Genomic DNA, 22,156 nt, shown 5'->3' with positions numbered 1-22,156 from the left:
TACTTCACTCAGGTGGCATCACAGTAGATGAGGACAGCTGAGAGAACGTTTACACCACTGTGACTTTTATCTTTCCATACTCCAGAATGGAAAAATGTCACTTCATGCACAGGGTCAAATTTGAAGTGAAAATGGCTTAAAAATGTCAGTAAGACAGTTTGGCTCTCTCTGCTGGAGCCCACAAGGCTCAAAGTAGGACAGCTGAATGAAGCAGACAAATGGGAGCATGACGAGAACATGCTCCCCGCTGGGGAACTAATGAGGGAGAAGGCACACTTCTTTTGCCCAGGAAACAGTACTGCTCTCTTGAATGGTGGACAGGTCGCTACCATAGCTAATGATCCATTCCTATAAGGAGCAATGGATTAGGTGTTTGTTTCTAATTGCCACTATTTATTCATTGATAACAATATGCTGAGTACTGCAAATTAAAAAAAGACTATCACTGCTCATGATTAGAGAATTCTAGCTGGGATATGCTGGAAAATTTGCATATTTCTTTTCCCCATATATTTTGTGTATGAATAGTTACATGTTTGGGTCTCTCGAGTCAGATGTGTCGTTAGGACACATTTGGTTTTGATATACTTGTGTCTTTCATGAAACAATCCAATTCCAAAGTCTTATTTTGACAGCAGAATTCCCTGAACACAAGATTTCTTCATTGCTGTGCTATAAGCACTTATATCATCATATCGGTTTCATAGGTTGAGTGAAAGGTACCATCAACTTTATTCCAAATCAGAGGTTCTTTGGGAGGAAAAGTCCCAACCTAACAGATTACAGAGGTTAAGAAAACATATATTTTCCAGTACCAGTTCACAGCATTGATCTCCTTACAGCTCTGCCAGTAACAGCTCACAACGACTCTAAGCACGCCTTCAACTAGTCACATAGCTCTCAAATTGTGGAGAAGAAACTTCACATAGACCAGGGATTACATGCACCCACTCCACTTTCATCTGACTGATAGAAAGCTTCCTAGGCCACTACTTCCTCAAAGAAAAAACGAAAAGATGCAAGAATGGCAGAGGTATCATTGCACAACTGACTGATCACAACAAGAGGAAGCTGCAAGACTGACGAGCCAGTATACACAATAAGACTCTGAACTTCTCCACAAATATTCTCATTAATTTTAAAGAAAAGCATGTAAGGTAGCTAAATCTTGCAAACCATTGCAAACTTTAAGGTATAAATTCTCACAATACTCCAAGAGAAAGTAGAGCAATCCTTACCCCCTCTTGTTTGGCCTATGACAGAGATAATATTCATATTTTCAAAATCTATGTGACTCGCATTTAAATCAATGAAACTAAGTCTGTCTGAAATCTAGGCCCAAATAACTTGCCTAGCGTGACACAGAAAAATTGTCAGAGGGCGTGTTAAAACTCAGGTCTTCCAGACTCCAAGCTAAAAATGTAACATCTGGGCTTACACTTCATTTACCTCTCCTACGTGTCTTCATTAATATCCTTGGTGCAAGCTTCTTGTGTATTAGAAGAGATACTTTCCATGTCAGTAAAACACACTGCAGTTATTCAATTTAGACTGACAGATTTGTTTTCTATTTAACACCAAGAGGTCTCCCACAAGAAATAAAAGTGCAATTCCAGAATTGTTCCTTAAACTTCAAGGAAGAGAGAGCGAGAGAAAGACAGACAGATGGAAGGACATTTAACCTGAGTTTCAAGGAGAGAGTACATGCTTTCTTCCTGCTGGGTTAGAAGCTATCCTGGATTTTCTCCAGGGTCTTGCTTATTGCTTGCTCTCTTGGCTGCATTGCAATCTCAGAAAAGCACAACAAGAGAAGAGTAGGAGCAATCCCTCCTCCCTCCCTCCCTCCATTCATTCCTTGGCAGCTATAGCATACTTTACCCAATTGTCAGTCATGAAGGATCATATATGGGGAGGGAAGGAAAAGATTCCACATAAGGATAATGATATTTCCATTACTCATAAATGCATGCATGCTAAATGCCATGTTACCTTCCCCATGCAGCAGGTTTCTTATTCTGCTTACACCACCTGCCTTTTGATCAACTGCACATTGCTAACAATGTAATATCTTTTTAAATGGCCCTAAATCTCTCCCTATGTATGTGGGACTGACAAACCTCTGTTTTACATTATTATGGTGAACTCTGTTCAAAAGTCTCTAAGAATAGCACAGACTATCTAAAATGGTGCTTGAGAGAAGCTGTTAAAACCGCCACTTCAGAGAGGGGAGAGACAAGGCGAGGTGCTGGAATTGCAGATGGCTGGTCAATCATCCTCAAGGAGAAGATCCTAATTACCCAGGAATAATTATACCATACAATCTACACCTGACATCTATCCACCACTGTCCTTAAAATGAGCCACTTTTTGAGGCCAGACTGCCTTGATCTACATTATAGTATACAATAATAAATGTCTCTGGGTAACACAATAACAATTTAAAATATCTGGAATGCTAAAATGGAAATTATATTTGTAGGGAATAGAATAACAGTAAGCAAAAACCCAATGGTAAACGACTGCTTGTTATAGGTAATTTTATATCACCTCATAGTGCATCCATGTAGAAAAACTTCATCAGAAACCAGAACCCACACTCATTTTTCCTCAAAGATTTATACTGCTCTAGAAAGTGGTATGCCCACTACATAAAAACTCAGTGCAGTCACATCTGAAACAGTGAGTCACTGACAGTCTCTATACCTCAAGAAAAAAAATAGTGGAACTAGAGAAAGTTCAGAGAAGGGCAACTAAAAGGATTATAAAAACAGTGGATATATGGATAAGCATCCTGCAGTACCAAAACTAAAAGGAACAGGTAATGGCACAAACTCTAACACCCCTAAAGAGCAATTCTGGATGCTGGGAATGTGCTGAGGGATGTGCCTAAGGCACCTAGACTTGTATGCTCTCCATAAACTGCAACTCTCCAATTGCCACTGTCAGTGGCAGGATCCTACACGACAGGTACCAGCAGTCTGACCCAGCAGAACATTTCTTAGCCTCTTATACTCTTACATCACTAGAGGTCTCATATCAAAGGAAGCAATATGGATAAAAAGCTTTAGCAACACTAGAATTCAAAGAGAAAACGCCACTAAACTAACTTCAGCAGGAAGAATTAAGCCTAAACTGCAGTCTAAAGTCAAAGAAATTAGGCCACATGCCCTGTTACCAGATAACATTACATCTTCTCCTCCAGCCTGGTAATGGAGATGCAAAATACAAATGCAGTGAGTCACCAACAAGGTAAAATATTGTTTTGTCTACTATACAAGTCACCAAGCCAGAGAATGTGCATGGCACAGCTCTGCATTGAGAAAGGGCTCTCACTGAGCAGGAGAGGGGAAAGGAGCAGGTAAAAGCCCCACATGCAAGTCCTACAGTATACAGGCCCTCAAGGGGACACAGAAGTTGTTCAGGGAAGAGGTAAGTTTAGCATGCGCATTGGAAATCAAAATTTGAAGTAACATGGTGCAGGAATTCTACTGCAAAGAGAAAAAATGTAAGAAAGAATAAAGAAAAAAACCAGACATTCTTATTTCTTTGATTTTGCTCTTGGACTGATCTTTTCTCAGTCCCTGCCTACACAAATGTACTGTGAGCTTGACAGACTGTCAGCAGAAGAATGTAAAGCAAGCTATCCTGCTGATACAGCCGTCACTGTGTTAAGTCCTTGATACGGTGGATGTGAGGTAGCTTCGCCAATGTTAAACCTTTGAGTGCGCCACTGTGAATCTATTGCTACTAGAAACCTGAGCAAATTCAGTCAGGGATGAAGGTTTGTTCAGTTAATATGTGTTTTCCTACCTTCAAACATCTTGCCTGTTAACAGTATAATTAAATGTACATGTGCACACATGCACTTACTCTTGTACACATACTCTTCTCCTATGTATTACCTGAAATGTTCCAAAAGGAACAGAAACGAGAGTCCCAGGGGCCTAAATGTCTCTTCAATTTCCCAGACCACAGAAGACCCATTTAGAGGTCTTCCAAGCTTCCTTCCCACCCTCCTAGTGTCCTACAAGGTCCTGCTGGTTCTCATCAGGTGGACTGTTCTTTGAAGAAGGAGGCAGTAGTCTCCGGTCTCTTGCTAAGAATGTAGATGACTTTCCTAATTAATGCCAACTGTGATATTTGCTCCTATTACGTGGGTGTCTCAGAGATGGGAAAGTCACAAGAGACTTCCAATTACTGATGGTAAGTTTTGTTTGCCCAGTACCATGAAAAAGCCAGTCTTTGGCTTCTATTCTGACATTCACAAACGCCTTAAAATCTAGGTGCTGGCAGAGATGTACAGGAAAATTTAATTTTAGTTTTCAAAGACATGTTTGCAGTTAAGCCGTAGCATGACAGTAAGAACTGATAAGGCTGTTCCAGATGGCAGGAGGTGATGAGTAAGCTCCTTTGCCAACTGCCAGATTGCATGTCTGACACGTTGCAGATGTAAATCCAAGTAACTCAATGGGGAGACTACACTGAATTACACCCACTGTGTAATACATGTGCCCATGTATTCAGGGGAAGAGGGAGCAGAAAGAGCAGGAAGACAAATTCTTTGATATAAACTGGAGCAATTTTTTTTGCAAGCCAGGAGCCTCCTTTGGTTTCTCTCTGCGCCTAGAAAGCTATGCCTGTCCCTGGGCACATGATTCCCCTCCACCAAGTCAAAGCTGTGAAAGCAATAATTGCTATGTAACAGCACGTAGCTTTGCTGGAGAGCAGAGTTGCAAAAGCAAAGGGAAAGAAAAAATCTCTTTATTGCTTCTCTGTGAAGCATGATAGCATTTAGATCCTGAAGGCAAGGATTTGGGGTTTTGGTGCTATCAGTTGAGATAGCCTAATCATATGTTCCATCTCCTCAGAAAAAAAGAAATAAGAACAAAACTCTTCCTCCAAACTGGAGGAAGCTCAGAACTGGATTAGATCCCTTGCAGGAAGCAGAACTTTTACAGCTCTGTCAAGATCAGATAATGCTTCTGGGAAATGTTTTTCTGTCATTTGGTATGTGCTACCACTGGGCTCAGTTCTGAAGTATTAAAGAGCTGTGATATTCAGCAGGCTGGATTAGGTGATGTGATGTTTCCTCATGATAAATGCAATATAATATATATGCATTAATGCATATAAATGCATTACAGTCATCAACTAATACATGTGCATTTGTATGCTGATTTCTGAATGAAGATCTCAAAAATCATTCATAACCATAATTAAACCCCATTAAACTATAACACCCTTCCAATCCAGAAAACAATCTTTCAGGCATACGAAAACCTAGGCCAATCAAGAAAGAAAACCCAACAGTCTTAATTTTTGTTCTGTTGCTCTGACTCCCAGATCACGCTCCCTCCAATTCCATCTGTGTATAAACAACATAGATGAGAACCCTCTGCAGTGAGCCCTGCAAAATGTCCTGGAGTTATTTGTGCTTGTAGTTCATCTTCAGGTTTAAGATTGGAAATTCTTAAAATTCTAGGACTCTTCAAGATCTAAAGTGTCCAGCACCACTGGTCCTCTAGGATCTTCTATAACACAAAAGCAGTTCACCTCAATTAATAGAGCTATGTAAGAGCATGGGGGAGGGGAAAGGGGTAATGCCTTTCTACTATTTAAAAATGCCTATCACTCAGCTAAGAACAAGTGGTCCCTCAAACCTTGTTCTTTCAAGTTCTGAAACAATTTATTTTTGAGTATGTTCCGTGTCGTGCCAAAGTTACAGCCTTAGGCTACTAAGAGAGCTCAGGATGATCAATTCCAATGTAATTAAAAACCATGCAAAGGGAGAAACATAGCGGAAAAAATAAGACAGTGTCAGCCACATGTACAGCACTGGACCGTAATTTTTCTGATTTATCAGCTGGAGCTGTATGAAAGAGTTATGAGTTGCACTATTCTTGCCTGGTCAACTGTTAAGATGAGTAGTAACAGAGTACCTGGCCGTGCGAGACAGGGAGCTGGGCTACGAAACCCTCCAGTCTCCTCGGCTCCTCTGAGGACCACCATCACTGCTTCCAACCTGCACAGCTGGAGAAGCAGCTGTCCCTGCAGAATTTTCTTAGCAAGTCTGCCACTTGGTAGGTGGCTTTAGCTCTGAACCAGGAATGGTTTATAGTCTACTGTTAATTTTAAAAAAGATTAGGAGGAGGAGGAAGAGTGTTATTTTAAGATAAATAGCTTTGGTGCCTTAAGAAGCGTCTCTAGTTTTATTCAGCTACCACATGTATCTCGACGTTCATTCATAATGTACCTTTGCATGTGCATGTGACCAATTAACTCTCAGAAACACAGCAGCCAGCAATCATTGAAAATATAAGAACTACTTCCACCTCTTTATGAACAGTTAAGCCTGTGTTTTGTTTTCTCCTTTGTGCTCTGCACTAGATGCTGACGCTAATATTTATTTCTTTAAAAAAAACGACCAGCAATATAAACGGTTCATGGCTAGTACATTCTGCTTTTAACAAAAAAATAAAAGCCTCTCAGGTGTGTACAAATAGTACCTTCTGATGTTAACAGAAGACATAACTCACAGGTTTTAAAAGTAAACTGGCTGTAAGGCATCTTATTACTGATTCCATAAATATTCAGTGTTATTGTAATTTTGCTGAAACCCATCAGGTTTTTGATACATCTCATCAGAAGTGTATTTTTAATACAACAAGAACTTCCGTTCCAAACTCCCCTTAAGGCTTTCCACAGGGCTTCCTCTAAGCTACTAATCCATCTAGGAGTTACTAATAATCAAAGAATCAGTCAAGCACCAGGACAACACACACAAAACAAGCAATCAGATGACACTTTTCAGATATTCAGACACCTTCCCTTTACAGTGCTCATTTCCCTGGAAAAGCAAATGTAAAATCCTCACCCTGACAGAAGGCTGCATGGAAAGTGGCTGTCTTCAGCATCCACTGGAGATTTGCCACCACAAAGAAACAAAAAGCATTCAGATCCTTTGCTTTCCTGTGCCACTATTATATGATGTCCTCCCCTAAAAAAGTTCCTTCTATTAGAAGGAGAAAATTAGTTTTACCCAAGCAACTGTACCACCAAGCACCTAAACATCATATTCACAACTATAAGACTCAGAAAAGGGTTCACCCTTCTAGCCCAGAAACATCATAAAAGTCTGGAGCCATCTGGGTGCTTTCTATTTTTAATAACAGTTTAAAAATATAGATGAATAAAAATGGCCATTTAGGATGAGTTCAGTTAAGCTTTTTTTGTTCCCACATGGTACTTTCCAATGCAAACACTTTCAGGTCCTTTGCATGTGTGAACTTGCACAGTGGAAACTCCACTGTAGAGCTCTTTCTGTCTCATGTCAGACACCTACAGCTCAATGGTATCCAAGAAAGTAAAAGCCTTTTCCCTCTATCCTGTATGGCTACTTTAGTGCACTTTTGTCTCCTCAGTCACAGTGCAGCCTGTGTCTGCTATGTAAACAATAACAGTTATCAAGGAAAGGTTTGGGATTGTGGCACTTACTCGGGGTGTTCAGGAGACGTGACTTTTTGCAGTGATAAGCTGCCTCCTGCTCACAGTACTCTGCGCTGTTTATCATGGCTTCAAGCTGCTCCGCGCTGCTATTGTAATTAAAGGATGTGGTATATGGTTTCTGTGGATCAGCTCCATGGACTCTGGTTAGCTCTGTATTGTTGTGCTGCACTACAGTCCAGATCTTATCTTCTGTAAAAATGAAAAAAAGATTGAACGGGAAGTTAGCGACAAAAAACTTTCAAAACGTAGAGAATGAAAAAACAATCAACATCTAAAGCTTTATTGCATTCGAGACAGGATCAGCTTGACCTTGGACTCCGAAATGGCCACTCTGTGATGAAGAACTGCTACACATCAGTCTAGTCCACACAGCTGTTTCTCCCTGAACCAACTAGAGCAAACACTGCAAAGCCTGTGGAGCCAGAAATAAACTATTCCCAGGAAACATGGGAGATGTTAAGCATTCTCTATTGCCAGGCATTGGGAGCAAACTAAATGCATTTCAGCTGGCTCTAGCCTGAAGAGAAATGACTCAATAATATGGCTTAAGTTGATGATGTTCATCTCTTGCAAACTTATCTTGGACTTAGAGGGGCCTTATCAGCCCCTCTGTTATAGTAACAAATAGTAACGATGGACTGCAGCTGATGAGCTCACACAAACTTACTGCAGACATCTGGTAGAAAGCTAAAACTGAGAATATGCTCTTATTGCCCAGTTAGAAATTATATCACCCTTTTTTACTCAACACTCATATTTTTCTAGACATAAGCCAAGTGGTGCCCTACTTGGGTGACAATGCAGAACAACATATGATTCAGCATCTACAGTTAACCACAAATTTTGAATTCTTCCATACTGGGGATCCCATTTTCATTTTCTTCATTGCATTTCCTGGCAGAGCAAGGGATTTCTCAGGCTACAGGAAGCAGATGCTAGGCGTAAGCACAATCTGCACTTACCTCTAACAACCCTGTTCATGACTGGAGCCAAGGCTGGCACAATCAGAACTCCACCACAATCAGGAGTGAGTAGGGAGCCTATTTCCTGGCTGGTTCTGGTGTGAGAGAAGGGGCAAGACTGAGCAGGCAACCAGTAGAGCTGACCCAGAGTAAAGGCCAGACTCCATAATGAACATTCACATGACCAAGCCTTACATGTGCTCCACTATATTATTACGAGATACATCCAGCAAATTCTCTTTTATCAGAAAATGACCCTGCTTGCCCCAGGAGGATACAAAGTGCTGACAAGTCAAAAATAAGAGGAAGCAAGTTTTAATTATTTGAGAGTAATTCTTCCCTCTCGCTTGCTGAAACCTACGGACAGCAATGGAGAAAGAAGCAAGATCTGGATGACTGAGATTCCTTGTTATTCTTGCTTCTGCAGGGAAACCCTGTATAATGCCAAACTAGATCTTTTCTAAATTGATCTTAATAGTATGCATTAAGTATTCAGATAGTTTTACTGTAACAGCAGCACTAGCTTTACAGTTACTCCCTAGTACACTAGCATGATAGGCCCAACAGCTCCCTGGACACTATCATATGTGGTAGTCAAATGATTTTTCTTGAGCTACAAATATCACACAGAATTCCAGTAGGTGTAAAAAAAAAAAAAAAAAAAAATCTAAGGGACTATCTTTGCAAAGCCATTCAGATAATTTAATGGGTTTTCTTTACAGAGGCTTTCAGATGACAGGCAAGGAACAACCAGTATTTGGAGACCCTAACCATTTAAAGAGGTCTATTACAAGACCTGGCTGCAAGTTAAGGCAAAATTAATTTCCCAGTATTCTTATGGCAATATCCAGAACTTCTGAAAGTGTTTGTTTGTGACTGTTTATAACTGTTTGTGACTGTAAGTGACTGTTTATGCTCAGCATGCCATACATTCACATACAATGCTCTCATCATTTCTAGGACAGAAACAAGCATTTTGTAAATCTATAATTTTGCAATTCCTATTGAATTCAGGATGTTGCTTGTAGATCTTTGAAACTGAGTTGGACTTTGATAACTGAAACACTCGTGCAATATGTGATACATAAAAGTTAGATAAAAACTGCAAGAAATGTTACAAATTTATTACTTTGTAAAACTTGCCCCAATGCTTGTAATCACAGTCAACTCTGTCACGCAATATAATAACAACCTGCACTGTCCATCATAATACAGAGTCCAACACAATATAATGAAACAACCTTGTAACACACATCTTGCACATCTGAAAGTAGTGATTCTTATCAGCCAGAGCCTCTCCTTTTTTCCTTCATAATCTCAGAGACTGACACAACAAGAGCGGATTTTTCAAAAGCTGTTGAGGGTCAGTTAACTTGGCTCTCACCGGAGATGGTGGAGGTTAAACCTCTGCCTTCACTGAAAGACCTACTACAAAGGCAAACATCAAGCTGTTGATATTATGAGTAAGCTGTAAAAACAAGAGGAAACGAATTGACTGGTTCTTAGAGATTCTGGACAGGCAGTCAGAAGCCCCTCCATTGAAATATGCCTTTGATAAACTGTAATAAAATGAGTGTAGCTCATAATAGTAGCCATACCACTGTTCAGGAAGCGCAATAAGCCTATCACTGGAGTTTCAAAGTGCTTAATGCTACTGTGCTTTCCCAGCATTGTACTTCTCTACCAGGAAATGCATCATGTGGGTATCTGATAAAACTAAAATCATCACAAATTGGTGATTTGGAAGTGCAAAATTAAAGTGAAAGATGTTCTAGGAAAATCTTATAAAAAGTACCACAGCATGAAACAGTCTTCCCCAGCAGCTTTGGAAATGTAATTAATTGAAATGTTTGAAATGAGGCTGGACAAGGCATCAGCAAACATACTGTCAGGGACACACATTCACCGAAAAGTGTATCGAACAGACAATCCGACAGGTCTTTCTCTTATCTTCCTCCATGATCATTCATTAATTTCCATTGGTCTTGTTGCCATTAAGGCTAGCTGAGATGCCTCCCTGGGGCCTGAACTTTGGCACTCAAAGCCTCCTTTTCTCCCCAGGATCTTGTGGAAATGAGAAGTTAACTGCAGATTTTGCATCCTCAAGTTTGCAAGAGGAAAGGAAAAGCAAATTGAATTTCTGTCGGTACTGAATATAATTACAATTTAGCAAATAGAGGAGGAAAAAGTAGTAGTGGAAAGGAAGAATATCACAGTTACGCTTCAGACATTTCCTAACATACACATGCCCAAATTATTATGGTTATTACTTTTATTAGTTAGATTTGAGTTTTGCTGGTCACTTCAGAGATTCCTTTTGTGTTCTACCTTTAAGGTGAAGATAACTATCAGAAAAGCTCCTCAAAAAATACATACATTTGGCTCACTGACCTAGTGAAAGGATGGTCGCAACCACAATCAAGCAGACATCTGGGCAGGCAGGAGCTGCTGCCATTCAAAAAGTTCCTTTCTTCTCCTTGTGGAAAAAGCCAGTGTAGAAAGAGCACAGATAAACCACATCTACTCCTTTTCTCTCTCTCTCCCTCTCTCTCTCCCTCTCTTTTAAGCAATAAAACAAAGGAGAAGTCTGAAAGGAAGAGTTAAGGTTGGAAAGGCAGCCCAACACACTGCAGATGTACAACAAAAGAGTTGGTCAATGTTAGACGAGGGAAAGGAAGAGATATTTATTCAACAGTCTCAGCACCTTTCTATCTCATCCATGCTTCTTCCTGTTTCACAGGGGAAGAACAAGTATTTCCATCTTACAACAAAGTAACTGAAATGTGGAGGGACTACATAATCTGCACAAAGCTACACATAACCTGCTAGAAAAATAAGGAATCCATTACAATGAAAATAGAGAACATTAATTCTTTCAAAAGACACAGTCAAACATCACTTGAGAAGAACTTAAAATAACTTGACAAGTTACTACATTACAGCTTTTTCTGGCCACCCTGTGGCTTAAACGCAGTAAATGAGGCTGAAAATGATTCAAGCCCCAGTTTGCCTTGGAACAGGGTGTGGGAGCCCACATTGCTCACTACCATGTCTTAGCTGACTGAGGGAGAAATAACGGAAGGGCAGTAAACTGTTGAACTATTCCAAGAGAAAACCAAGACCATGTCCATCTACGTCCATAGATCAGAAAACAACACAAAATAATCCTAACTTTTCATCTCCAAACCCTTACCACTTAGGCCAACTCCTAGGCTTTATTCCAGCACCGTATCCTCCATCTTACACCCAGCAGTATAAGGAAAAAACACACTGTGACACATTTCCAGCAGGCTGCACAGTTTGTCATTCTAACTCTTATCTATTTGTTCGGACAGTTTCTATACAAGCTCTTACTATTTGCACAAATTCATTTGTATAAATTTTAGCTAAGGCTGCTCCCAAAATAAAGCTGCCTGCCTCAGAACAAGGGCAAGGAGTTATCCACCTATAGCTCAATCGGTGTGTACTCTGAAGCCTACGGACAATAATCTGGGAGCTTGCATTTCAGGAGTGCTTCACGACCTACAACAGCAATCATGCAGCTGCAGTCTGGACATGCACATAGATCAGTCCTGTTAGAAAGCAGTGAACAGCTGTCTGCAGCTTAGCTCTCTGACTTGCATATATAAAAGTGCTGGCACACCTCTGCAAAGATTATGTCCATGCCTTTGAAAATCGGGCTACAAACACTGTACCTATTTCACTCTGTGAAATGTTTCTTAAAAAAATGTTTATTTTTGCTTTTGTTTTCATCGTATTTTTAGGGGGTGATATTTGGCAAATATAGGTGCAAATCAAATTGAGTGTCAGTAGCTCCTAGTCATTCTGATATCTGGAATCTGGTAAACTAGGTAGATAAGGCTCTATTTCCTTTATTTCAACAAAAAAGGTTATCATTATCTTTTTATGTTTGTCCATGTTATACATTCCTTCCCCTGTTTACTCAACTTAATGAGCTCTCCCTGAACTTGTGAATTTACAATGAGAATGAAAAAGCTGTTCTCTAGACAAAGGTCACTGTTTATTTTTACCTTCTATTATTCCACCTTATTATTTTATTACTTTCTCAGCTTGGTAAAATTTCAAATCACACACAAGCTGAAAGTCACTTAAAACCCATTGGGAGAGTGTAGCCACATCTTCTACTATGTAACTTAAAATACTTAAATGCAGCCTTGAGAAGCAGATTTCCTAAATGCTTGTTAAATTGTTTCATAACTCAAAGGTGACAATGCTTTAATTTCAGGGTAATGCTACAGCTTTATGACTTCACAGTTTTATTTAATGGCCCAATTTACCAGGGTATTATGCTGCCTGTATTTGGTCCTAGGAGATGTTTTTACAGCATGGGACTGCAACGCATTCAGCACATTTCAGACCTTCTCTTTAGCCTCACCCATACTTCTAACATCTTGCTGGAAGCCTCCAAGTTGCTTTTGACGGCACACAAATTAAATTGTGGGAAATTAGAGCAGCTGGAAAACTGGCTTTCAATGAGTTCTATATTGTCTAATTCTCATTTTTATTCTTCAACTTGAAATATCTCTGTGGAGCACATTTCACCCATACAAACTGCATCACTCCTTTGTGATTTAGGAGGTTTGTCACAAAACAAGATTATTCAGACTGATTAAATTGCCAACCAGCCAAACATACGGTAAATGCTACATGAGAGAGAGAAAAATTGCTTCGAGAGCTCATATGATACATTTGTTTCATGGTGCTCTACACTGAATGCCAACTACAGTCCTGAAAGCTGTACCTGTAACTACAGGAGTAGTAAGAACCCAAAAGAGACTCTAGCCCCTTAATGCTGTATTGTTCTAAACTGCAGTGGCAGTTTAATCCAGCCACTGTTATACTCCTAAACTAGGATGAAAAGACAATTTCTTAGAAGTGAACAATTCACCAATTCCAAGGAGGTGTTTTCTGCATTTGGTATTTAACCTACTCATCTTCTTTACTACCTCCCGCTTTCTTTTTTGCTTGCTGACCCAGCGCTATGTGCTTTTGCAGCTTTCTTTGTGCTCATCAGCCTCCTCCTAGATTATGATTCATCTGTTGATACTTCAAGCAGGCGTCTGAGAGCTGCAATGCATTTCCATGGAAACAATCCTACGTGGGCTCCCGTCCCCCACCAAGCCCTGCATGGAGCCACCTCCCCGACAGGCTCGTGCCTGCAGAGGTATGTTCCCCAGGGACATACAGACAGTACCAACCCCTCCTGGCATTGCCAGGAAGGCACCGGTCTTGCAAAGAGGCAGCCAACACTGCTGGAGACCCGGGATGGAGGAAAGAGCTGTTCTTCCAGCTCCAACTGTGCTCTGGACACGAAGTTTCCTCACCATCAGCCGCAGGTTCGAGATGTCCTCGTCAGCAGAATGGCCAGGATGGGCTGCTGGGTTGCTCTGCTCGCTCTGAGCAAGATCTCTCTACTGTGATCACTTACACTCTCATCTTTGAATGCTGTGCTGGAGCCCAGAGGTAGCAAACCATCATGCTGCCAGGCTCCTGCTTAGTATCATCCATTCTCACATTTTCTGTAATGTAGAATGTCTACTGGCAGGAAGAAATACTCCTCTCCAAAAACTGAAGAGGTCACCACTAAACTTCTTCCTACTGCAAAACAGATATTTCTCCTTTGCAACCACACTCTCCATGCTGGTGACAACAGTTCAGTCCTTTTTCATGCACGCTTCCTTCTCTAAGGTGAGATGTGATAGCCTAAATGCCTGCATCTTCTGCCAGATGTCTGTTTTTGATGCCTTCCAATAGCTCAGACCCCTGTGCAAGCCTGGTAGAGAAAAAATGGAGCCCACAGGACCATGCATCCTTCTGGGGGGGGTGGTAGGAGGCCCGGTAGGATGGCTGAAAGTTTCTGACATGGTGCCAGACACCTGCCTCTTAGGTAGCTGCATCCCACCCTGGTAACTGAGACAGCTGGAGTGATTTTAACAGAACCACACCTTACCACTCACTGCTGAGCACCATGAATGTGGGAGGAGAGTGACTACGTTGCAGTAACTCTTGATTAGAGGCAAAAGTTAGAGGAAAACATCTGTTACAGTTTCATATTCTGCAGCTTTGGTGGAGGCCTCTTGCACGTGTGACAGCAAAGGCAGCCTGCATGACTTCTCCTGTAACGCTCATCGGAAACAGCGATTTCACCGGGCAGAGCTTGCTGAAAGCTGCAACACAGCTCCCGACAGCTCAATGCCTTTGACATGATACAAACATTAAATGGTGCTTTTCATTTTATAAAGTTCTGGAATATTTAATGAAAATTCAAAACAGAAACATATAAATTGTCAGAACTGGAGCGTACCAGGAGAGCCACAGTGTTTGAGAGGATAAATTGCAAATCTTTATGGCATGTCTTTAATCTAAGCAGTGCTAAATAATTACCAAAAGATCCCCATTCATTGTTTTTCCCCAATGATAAAGTCAACCAAAATTACAGACAGTAAGCTGAAAAGTAAATTCATAAAAAAATCAGGCACTCCAAAAACTTCCTGAAAAGTTCAAAGCCATGAAATCTAATCTGGCTTGCTTTGAGAACCCAAAGGAGTTTCACCACATAAGCTCTTGTCCTGCAGCAACGTAGTGTAGACACAAGTAATAAAATCAGAGTGCAGGACATCTCCTGCTCCTCCTTTCTGCTATTGCTTTAGCCTAACTGATGTCAGCCATCCTTTCCCTGCGAGTCTGACAAGTCCACAGGAAATGTAACGGGTTAAATCGCAAGGCAACTTTTTTGTTACTCTAACTGCCATAAAAAGTAAAAAGAGGTGATTATTTCTTATGGAAAAATAGATTAGTAAGTTATATAAACTGAAGAACTGAGATTTCTGACAGAACAAAAAAAAGGGAGGGGGGGGAGGGAAGATGGATGGCAGGGAGAGTAAAACCACGAGTTCGATGATTATGTTGTGAGCATCAGTGGGGAATCCTGCTGTGGATGGGGACTGAAGCCTGGTCAGCTCTGCTTTGCAGTAGACCATCTCTTAATATTCTCAATCAGTCAAACTGAGTTGCTACAATATTTGCCTTAAATAGCTGACCAAAAATCCTACTGCAAGTGGGGCTATTCAGACATTTAATTATTTAAATATTTAAGCATACATGTAAAACTTGTATCCTCCTGAATTCAGCCCTGACTATTAACATGCCATTGGATATGTACTCTATGCAGCAATAAAAGTCTTGAACTTTATTAGCTGACTGAAGAAAAAAGGCTAAAGGCAATTTGATAAAGAAATTGCACATATCACTTTGGTTGGCAATCTCCTTCTGCTCTTGTTAGAATCCCCTATTATACTTGTGATTTAAACACAATTTTTATACAGTATTCGGAGACAGAGAAAATAAAGCTTTACTTCTCCTGCATCAGAAAAATAAGGCAGTATTTGCATTTTGACAGGAGACTGCAAAAACAGAGATGACCTGCAACAAGGAAAAATATGTTTCATTAATGAGGTTTTTCATTATGGTAGTTTCAAAAACAGACTAGACTAGTAGCAAGAGCTAGGAAGTAAAAAAACACCTTTGGAGGAATGGATAAATACCAGGGCAAGACAAAATTAAGCATTAATCTTGTCATAGCAGCTTCTAAGCATTATTGATTTGATGGCCAAGGGTCTCCATACAGTAAAACTGCATCAGTAAAGATGCAGTTAGGCAGCAGAATTACTTAGTGTATTGTAAGAATACTTTTCAGATAGCAGGGTTAAAATTGATGCTGGGGAGGTGATGAGAGGTCATTATAAACATTTTTCATTGTAGGGAAGCAAAGCAAGTGCATGGAGGTAGACTACATGTGTACAGACACTGTACTAGAGAATATCAGTACTAGTGTCCATGTAGTGCTCAGGACAGATGAATAGACTTCTAAGCAAGAAGAGGGAAAAAAAAATAAGCCTCACAAGAATATAAGGACTGGCAATGCAGAGTTTCAGACGGTCCATTAGCCATCTTCTGATATTGATTGTTATCAGCCACTTCAGTGGCAAGTGCAGATTAATTCAATTGGGCTAATTATCAAACAGGTAGCTCACAGAGAAAATTTCTTCTCAGTCCTGATTGTTTTTTATTGCTCTGAAACGTGACAGGATATATCCTCTATGTACCTCATGCAAGAAGATGTGGGTCAAGAGCCGCATGGATGATGGAAGAAGCCAGATAAGGCAAACAGAGATTGCTCCCATTTCAGGCTGCTTCCACGCAGCTGGCCCTAGAAACAGGTCAGATGTGTTTCCACAGCGCTGAACGTAACTATCTCAAATCAATAATCCCTTCAGGGACCTACGCAAATCCTCGCGACAGCTCTTGTATAGTTTATTGTTCTTCTTAATCTACTCATGGATTGGGCACAAATACTTGCTTCTCTGCCCTCCTTCCCATATTTATTGTCTATTATTTATAACTGACAAATTTCTCTGTGAACATTACTTTGCTTTGTGTTTAATGGGTATGTGTAAGGTGATGAAAACCTCATGTTAATAAGGCGCTGGGTTTTTTCCTACTAGTTTTGAGTCTGTTGTCATCATCATCATTGAACTGTCTCCTTAGTTCTATTGTAAGAAAACGTAAACGAGAATATCTGAACACGACCACTGTCAGTGGGGCCCATCCTAATCTACATAGCCATGATTTGTTTATTTTTAGCTTCTATGTGCACAGATATCTTTCTAATTAGGTACCTAATTTTATATTAGTACTAATATTAAAGTACCTAATTAGGTACTTTATTGTTCCCTACTACTTCCCTTTTCAAACCCTTATTACAGGATTACTAGAAATAATCACCTTTGAGGCAAGGCCTCCTCTAGTACCTCACATACGCCTCTCTACTCTTGATCAACTTCAGTAATAGTATGCCATCCACAGGTTTTGTCACCTTGCCTTTTCAGTCACTTCTTCAGTTAATGAATAAATGTATTTATCCACTCTAGTTCCAGCAAATATCCTGTGAAATACTACTGTTAAATGTCTTGCCATATTGAAAACTGACTTCATATTTCTCTCATTTTTGGTCTCTTTCCCTTTCAAAATTCCCTTTCCCTTATTCCTCTCTCCCTCTCACACACCCACAGTTCTGTGCTTTCTTCATAATTTCAGTTCAGCACTGGGCCATTAAAGTTGACAGGCTGCAAAGAAATCACGGGGATTATAGAGAAAATAAATTATCTTGCAATGTTGACATTTCTCCATATCCATCTCACATATGGGATGCCTATTACCAGACACTAATGTTTGGGAAAGCAGTTGTTAATCTGCCCTGGTTAATAACTGACTATAGACAAGAGCCCTATCTGTTCAATTAAACAGATAAAAACTATAAACAGCTTTAAATACAAGTGAACATTAAGGAATAACACTGTTCTCTAAATGCAATGATGCTGCTTATTGCTGATGATGATTTCTTCTTTGAATTCATCTTTCATAGATGCAAGGTACTGCAATTCCCAGAAGTCATGAGCTCATTGCACCTCTACTTTTAAAGCACTAAATGAGTCATTTCCAAATTTTCTATTCCACATCTAAATTCTTCAGTCTCTACGTGTTTAGGGCATAAAGAGGTGACCTCTTCTTGAACTCCATAAAAAGATAAGAACTGCCAGCCTGAGTACAACCAAAGCTTCATTTAGCTTAGGAGCCAATCTCTATCTTAGAGAAAGAACAGGTAGTTGGGGAAGCGAGGGACGGCAAAATGTTGCCTTGGAGCTTGCTCCTATTTTGCAGCTCACAGCTACAGAGCTGGGTGCTGCATTCAAGCCTCTGCACTTAGAAGTGCCTTCTGAGCCTATCAAACAAGGTTTTATTTTATTTATTTTTTTTCCTAGTCCGTTTTTCACTCTGCTGATACATTGGCCTCCACGATGTCCTGAGCCAATAAGTTTGAATTATGCACTACATCAAGAGGACAAAAAACAAACAACAAAATTCTGCTGTTCAGTAATTCAATTGTCCCTTACCTCCTATACTGTGAACAAGAATCAATCTCTATTTGTTTTCTCTGTGCCACTTAGGATTTCCATGCGTTCCCACGACAGTTCCCCTTAGCCACCTCTTTAATCTGTTTACTCTGTCCATGAACGGAAGCTGTCTGCACTTCCTATCAGCAATGCTGCCTTCCTACAGACTTATTCTAGTTTTACCTCTTCCTTCCTCAGGAGACAAGGACAGGATGTGACATTTACAGTAGGTATGCTATGGATTTATGCCATTGCACAATAAGGTTGTCTGTTTTTTCTCTGTTCCTTCCATAACATAACATCATATACTTTTTTGACTTCCCTTAAGATATTTTCAGAAAACTATGCAGAATTCTCATCTGAAAAGAACAAGTTCAAAATCCATCTTCATGAATGTAAAGAACTATTTTCCCCAATACTTTGCAATTAATTTACTACTGTAATTATTCAATTATTACAAGTATAATGAGAAGATATATTCACAGAGAGAAAAGAAGCTCTTGTGATTACAGTCCCCAAACCAAATTCAGATGATACACAAGTATTAACCAACTGTACCTCAAATTCCCTGAATAACTATAAAATAGTAATTTCTTTCTGTATCTCAGTCATCCTTATACAACGGGAATAGTAGGGATGTCTATAACAAATAACCTCCTCCACCCTAAATGAGATATCCAAAACCAGAAAGCTTTTCAAGGCTAGGAGGTCCTGTCAATTTTTCCCATCCTCACTTTTCTAGTAACCAAAAATAAAATAAGAATCTCAACAACAAACACATTACAGATAGAGTGAAGATCAGGTATATGCCTTTTGGATTTCTGCCAAATAAAACTTATATGAGGAAAGGCAATGCTTCCTGCATCTTGTCAAAAATCCCACTTCTTCAGCAGAGATAAAAAGCACTGACAATGTTTTGATCACACATATTTATACGATAAATAATAAAAATGAGCACATTTCCCATACTGGAGATCAAGGAAGGATATTCATACAGAAAGGTAAAACTCTATTTCAATTCTTATGAGATTCAACAACAGTAAAGGAGATACATCTTATTAAATATTTGTTATACTTGAATAAAAAACATACTTAATAATTAACTGCTGTGCATTTAATTAACATAATGATTGCCTAATTAAGTCAAAATGAAAATTTAATTTGAATCACTTTAAGTACAAGGAGATTAAGGAAAAAATATAAATATCTTGCGTCCTTTGTTTTCAGGATTGAGTACGGAGGGAATATGTGGCAAATAAATTCAACCAAAATTAGCAATTCAGAAGAGGTAACAACATACTCTTTCATCAGTACCTGGCCAGAGGAAGCAAAAGATGTCAAAGAGGAGACAGTCTAGCAAACTTCCTTTCCACTTCCAAATTAAAAAGCCAAAAACAGGCTTTCCCATCTTTCACAACCCACAATACAAGTTAGCTCATAATCTTTTCTTACACCTTTGCATGACAGCTCTTCATATGAATTAGACCCATGTATCAGAAGGGAGAATTTGTCAGACAGGGATTTTTCACTCGAAACACTTCTTATTTTGAAGCTACAGAACTGTAAGTTTGAAGAGTCTAAGCCAAGAGGTCATCTCTCCAAGCTTTCACTCTGATACTCTTCTCTTTAATGTCCCTCCTCCTAAGAGCATCACACCTTCTCCTCCATGCTGGTACCCTGGAAGATGGAAGGTGTCTGTTCTCCAGGACATCAAAGGCAGTACACTTGTATGAGTGAACGTGCTCTGGCTTAGTCAGACAGGAAGAGCTGCTTACAGCTAGCTCAGGGCAGGGAGCTCAGTAACCATTCCCACTTTATTAGGCAGTGATTTTCTTGACCTAATTATGGACAAGGCTCCTGCAGTCATGAACCTCCCTGTTTCAAGGCATGTAGCTCCAGCTAAGTGTCAAGGGAGGTTACAAGGACAGCTCTTCCCTACAGTGTCCTGACAATTACCTCAAATTAAGAGGAAAAAATCCAGTTTTCTTTAGTGTAAAGACAACCTTCTTATTTTAATACTGGTTAAGGGCTTATATCTATCAACTCTTCCCAGTGCATACCTTTGTCTCAAAAGATCAAGCACAAATAGGCCTTCTGCTTTCAGCTGAAGTTGTATACTAGTCTGGAAAGTGCACAGTCCAGGTCCAGTATAATATATGTATTTCTCTAGCATTTCAGCTGAATGCCACATCCAGTTATAATATGACAGAAATGATTCAGTTTGGAGAGAAGATTTGAATTCTGAATTTCTAAATCTTTAGAAAAAAATACACCTCACAGAAGTTAGAATACTGTGAAAAACACATTAGCAGCGCCCTTCACATGATAACGTTACTCTTTTAGCAGCAAGACAAGGTGAATCTCTTTGACATGGATCCTACAGAAGGTACTGTCTCAGATCTGAACGCTCACTTCAGTTACTACCAGTGTTCTGCCTTTTCCCACTACCAAAAGATCCACAATTCTGAGGTTCTCTTAGTACTATAACAATAAGACACATCAATGACATTAGAGCCAACATAAAGCAATACAGACAGTGTTAGATCATTACCTGTTATATTGCAAAAAACATGGAGTGGTCCAAGCGGTCCACTTCCATCTGAATCAATGTAGAAGAAACCTGATGTCTTCCCTTGGTGTCGATAAGCTTCACACGACTGTTCGTAGATAGCTTAAGAAGAGAGAGAAAGACATTGCTTTCACATATGGAGAGGGAGTAGGCAGACACATTGTATACAAAAGAACATTTGCTTTTTTCACTATTGTAGCATAGGCTTTTGGTTTACTGCTGATTACCATGTAAAATAGCTTACTGCAGTTAGCCCTAAGTACGTGCTCAAGATTAGGCATATGTTTAACTACTTTCTTGAATTTAACTATCTGCTGGCTTTACAGATATGGGTATTAGCCTTATTTTGGATTAAAATATGTAAAGAATGAGGTAAATGGATATGAAGTTTCAAGTATGCCACCATCCAATTAGAGGCAGGCACCATATATGCATATAAGCAATTAAATTTCAAAGATATGTACATACCTACACACATGTATGCCTAATTTTCTACCTGCACATATGCTTAAGTCTTGCCTACACAGAAGACACATTTTTGTCAGTTCTCCCCTTCCCTGAAGGATAGTGTTGAACAAGCAGTTGTAAACCCTTATCACTGTCTTTTACCCAAAAGAAAATGAGCCATTGCCATCTAGCAAAAAAGCTCAAGCTCAGATGCGGTCTCAGTGACACATTTACACTTTAGTCCTATTTTATACACCCAACTCTTCCTCTCCACTTATCAACATTCTTGTATGGAAGGATAATGCTTATGAAAATTCAAGAGGTTAATAAAACAAACACAGAATGCTACCAAGGGCAAGCAGAGAAAAAACTCCACAGGTCAACACCTTTTCTTTTTTTTCCCTGTTTTGAGTCATGTTGCTAGGTGAGATACTGTAACTCTGACTTCACACAGCGCAAAGAGAAAAAACCCTCCAGAGCAACAGTTGTGTGGTAACAGAACATGGATCTTGAACAAATAGTGATCTTAAATCCCATTGTAGAAAGATTGATTTTTTTCCATCTTAACAGTTACCTAATTATACTGATGAGTTTAGTATCCATAACAGCTTGTTTATTATTGTTCATCTAATAAAAATCACAGACAGACTCTAGCAGATAGATTAAGACTTCTTTTTTTTTTTTCCCTTATGAGACAG

General features: G+C 39.7%; 1 protein-coding gene across 1 annotated transcript in view; it reads right to left on the bottom strand.

The window, feature by feature from the left end:
- The window catches only part of CNTNAP5 (contactin associated protein family member 5), a 286,625-nt gene that overhangs the window by 74,301 nt on the left and 190,168 nt on the right, over window positions 1–22,156 (bottom strand). Inside the window, exons 12-13 of the mRNA XM_062578339.1 lie at window positions 20,994–21,113; window positions 7,495–7,695 (exon numbers count right to left, since the gene is read on the bottom strand). Of these exons, the coding sequence (XP_062434323.1) occupies window positions 7,495–7,695; window positions 20,994–21,113 (321 nt within the window). The remainder of the gene's footprint in view (window positions 1–7,494; window positions 7,696–20,993; window positions 21,114–22,156) is intronic.

Source organism: Rhea pennata, chromosome 6, assembly GCF_028389875.1.
Source record: "Rhea pennata isolate bPtePen1 chromosome 6, bPtePen1.pri, whole genome shotgun sequence".
In the NCBI taxonomy this organism is placed as follows: Eukaryota; Metazoa; Chordata; class Aves; order Rheiformes; family Rheidae; genus Rhea; species Rhea pennata.
This window is presented reverse-complemented; position numbering and strand designations above follow the sequence as displayed.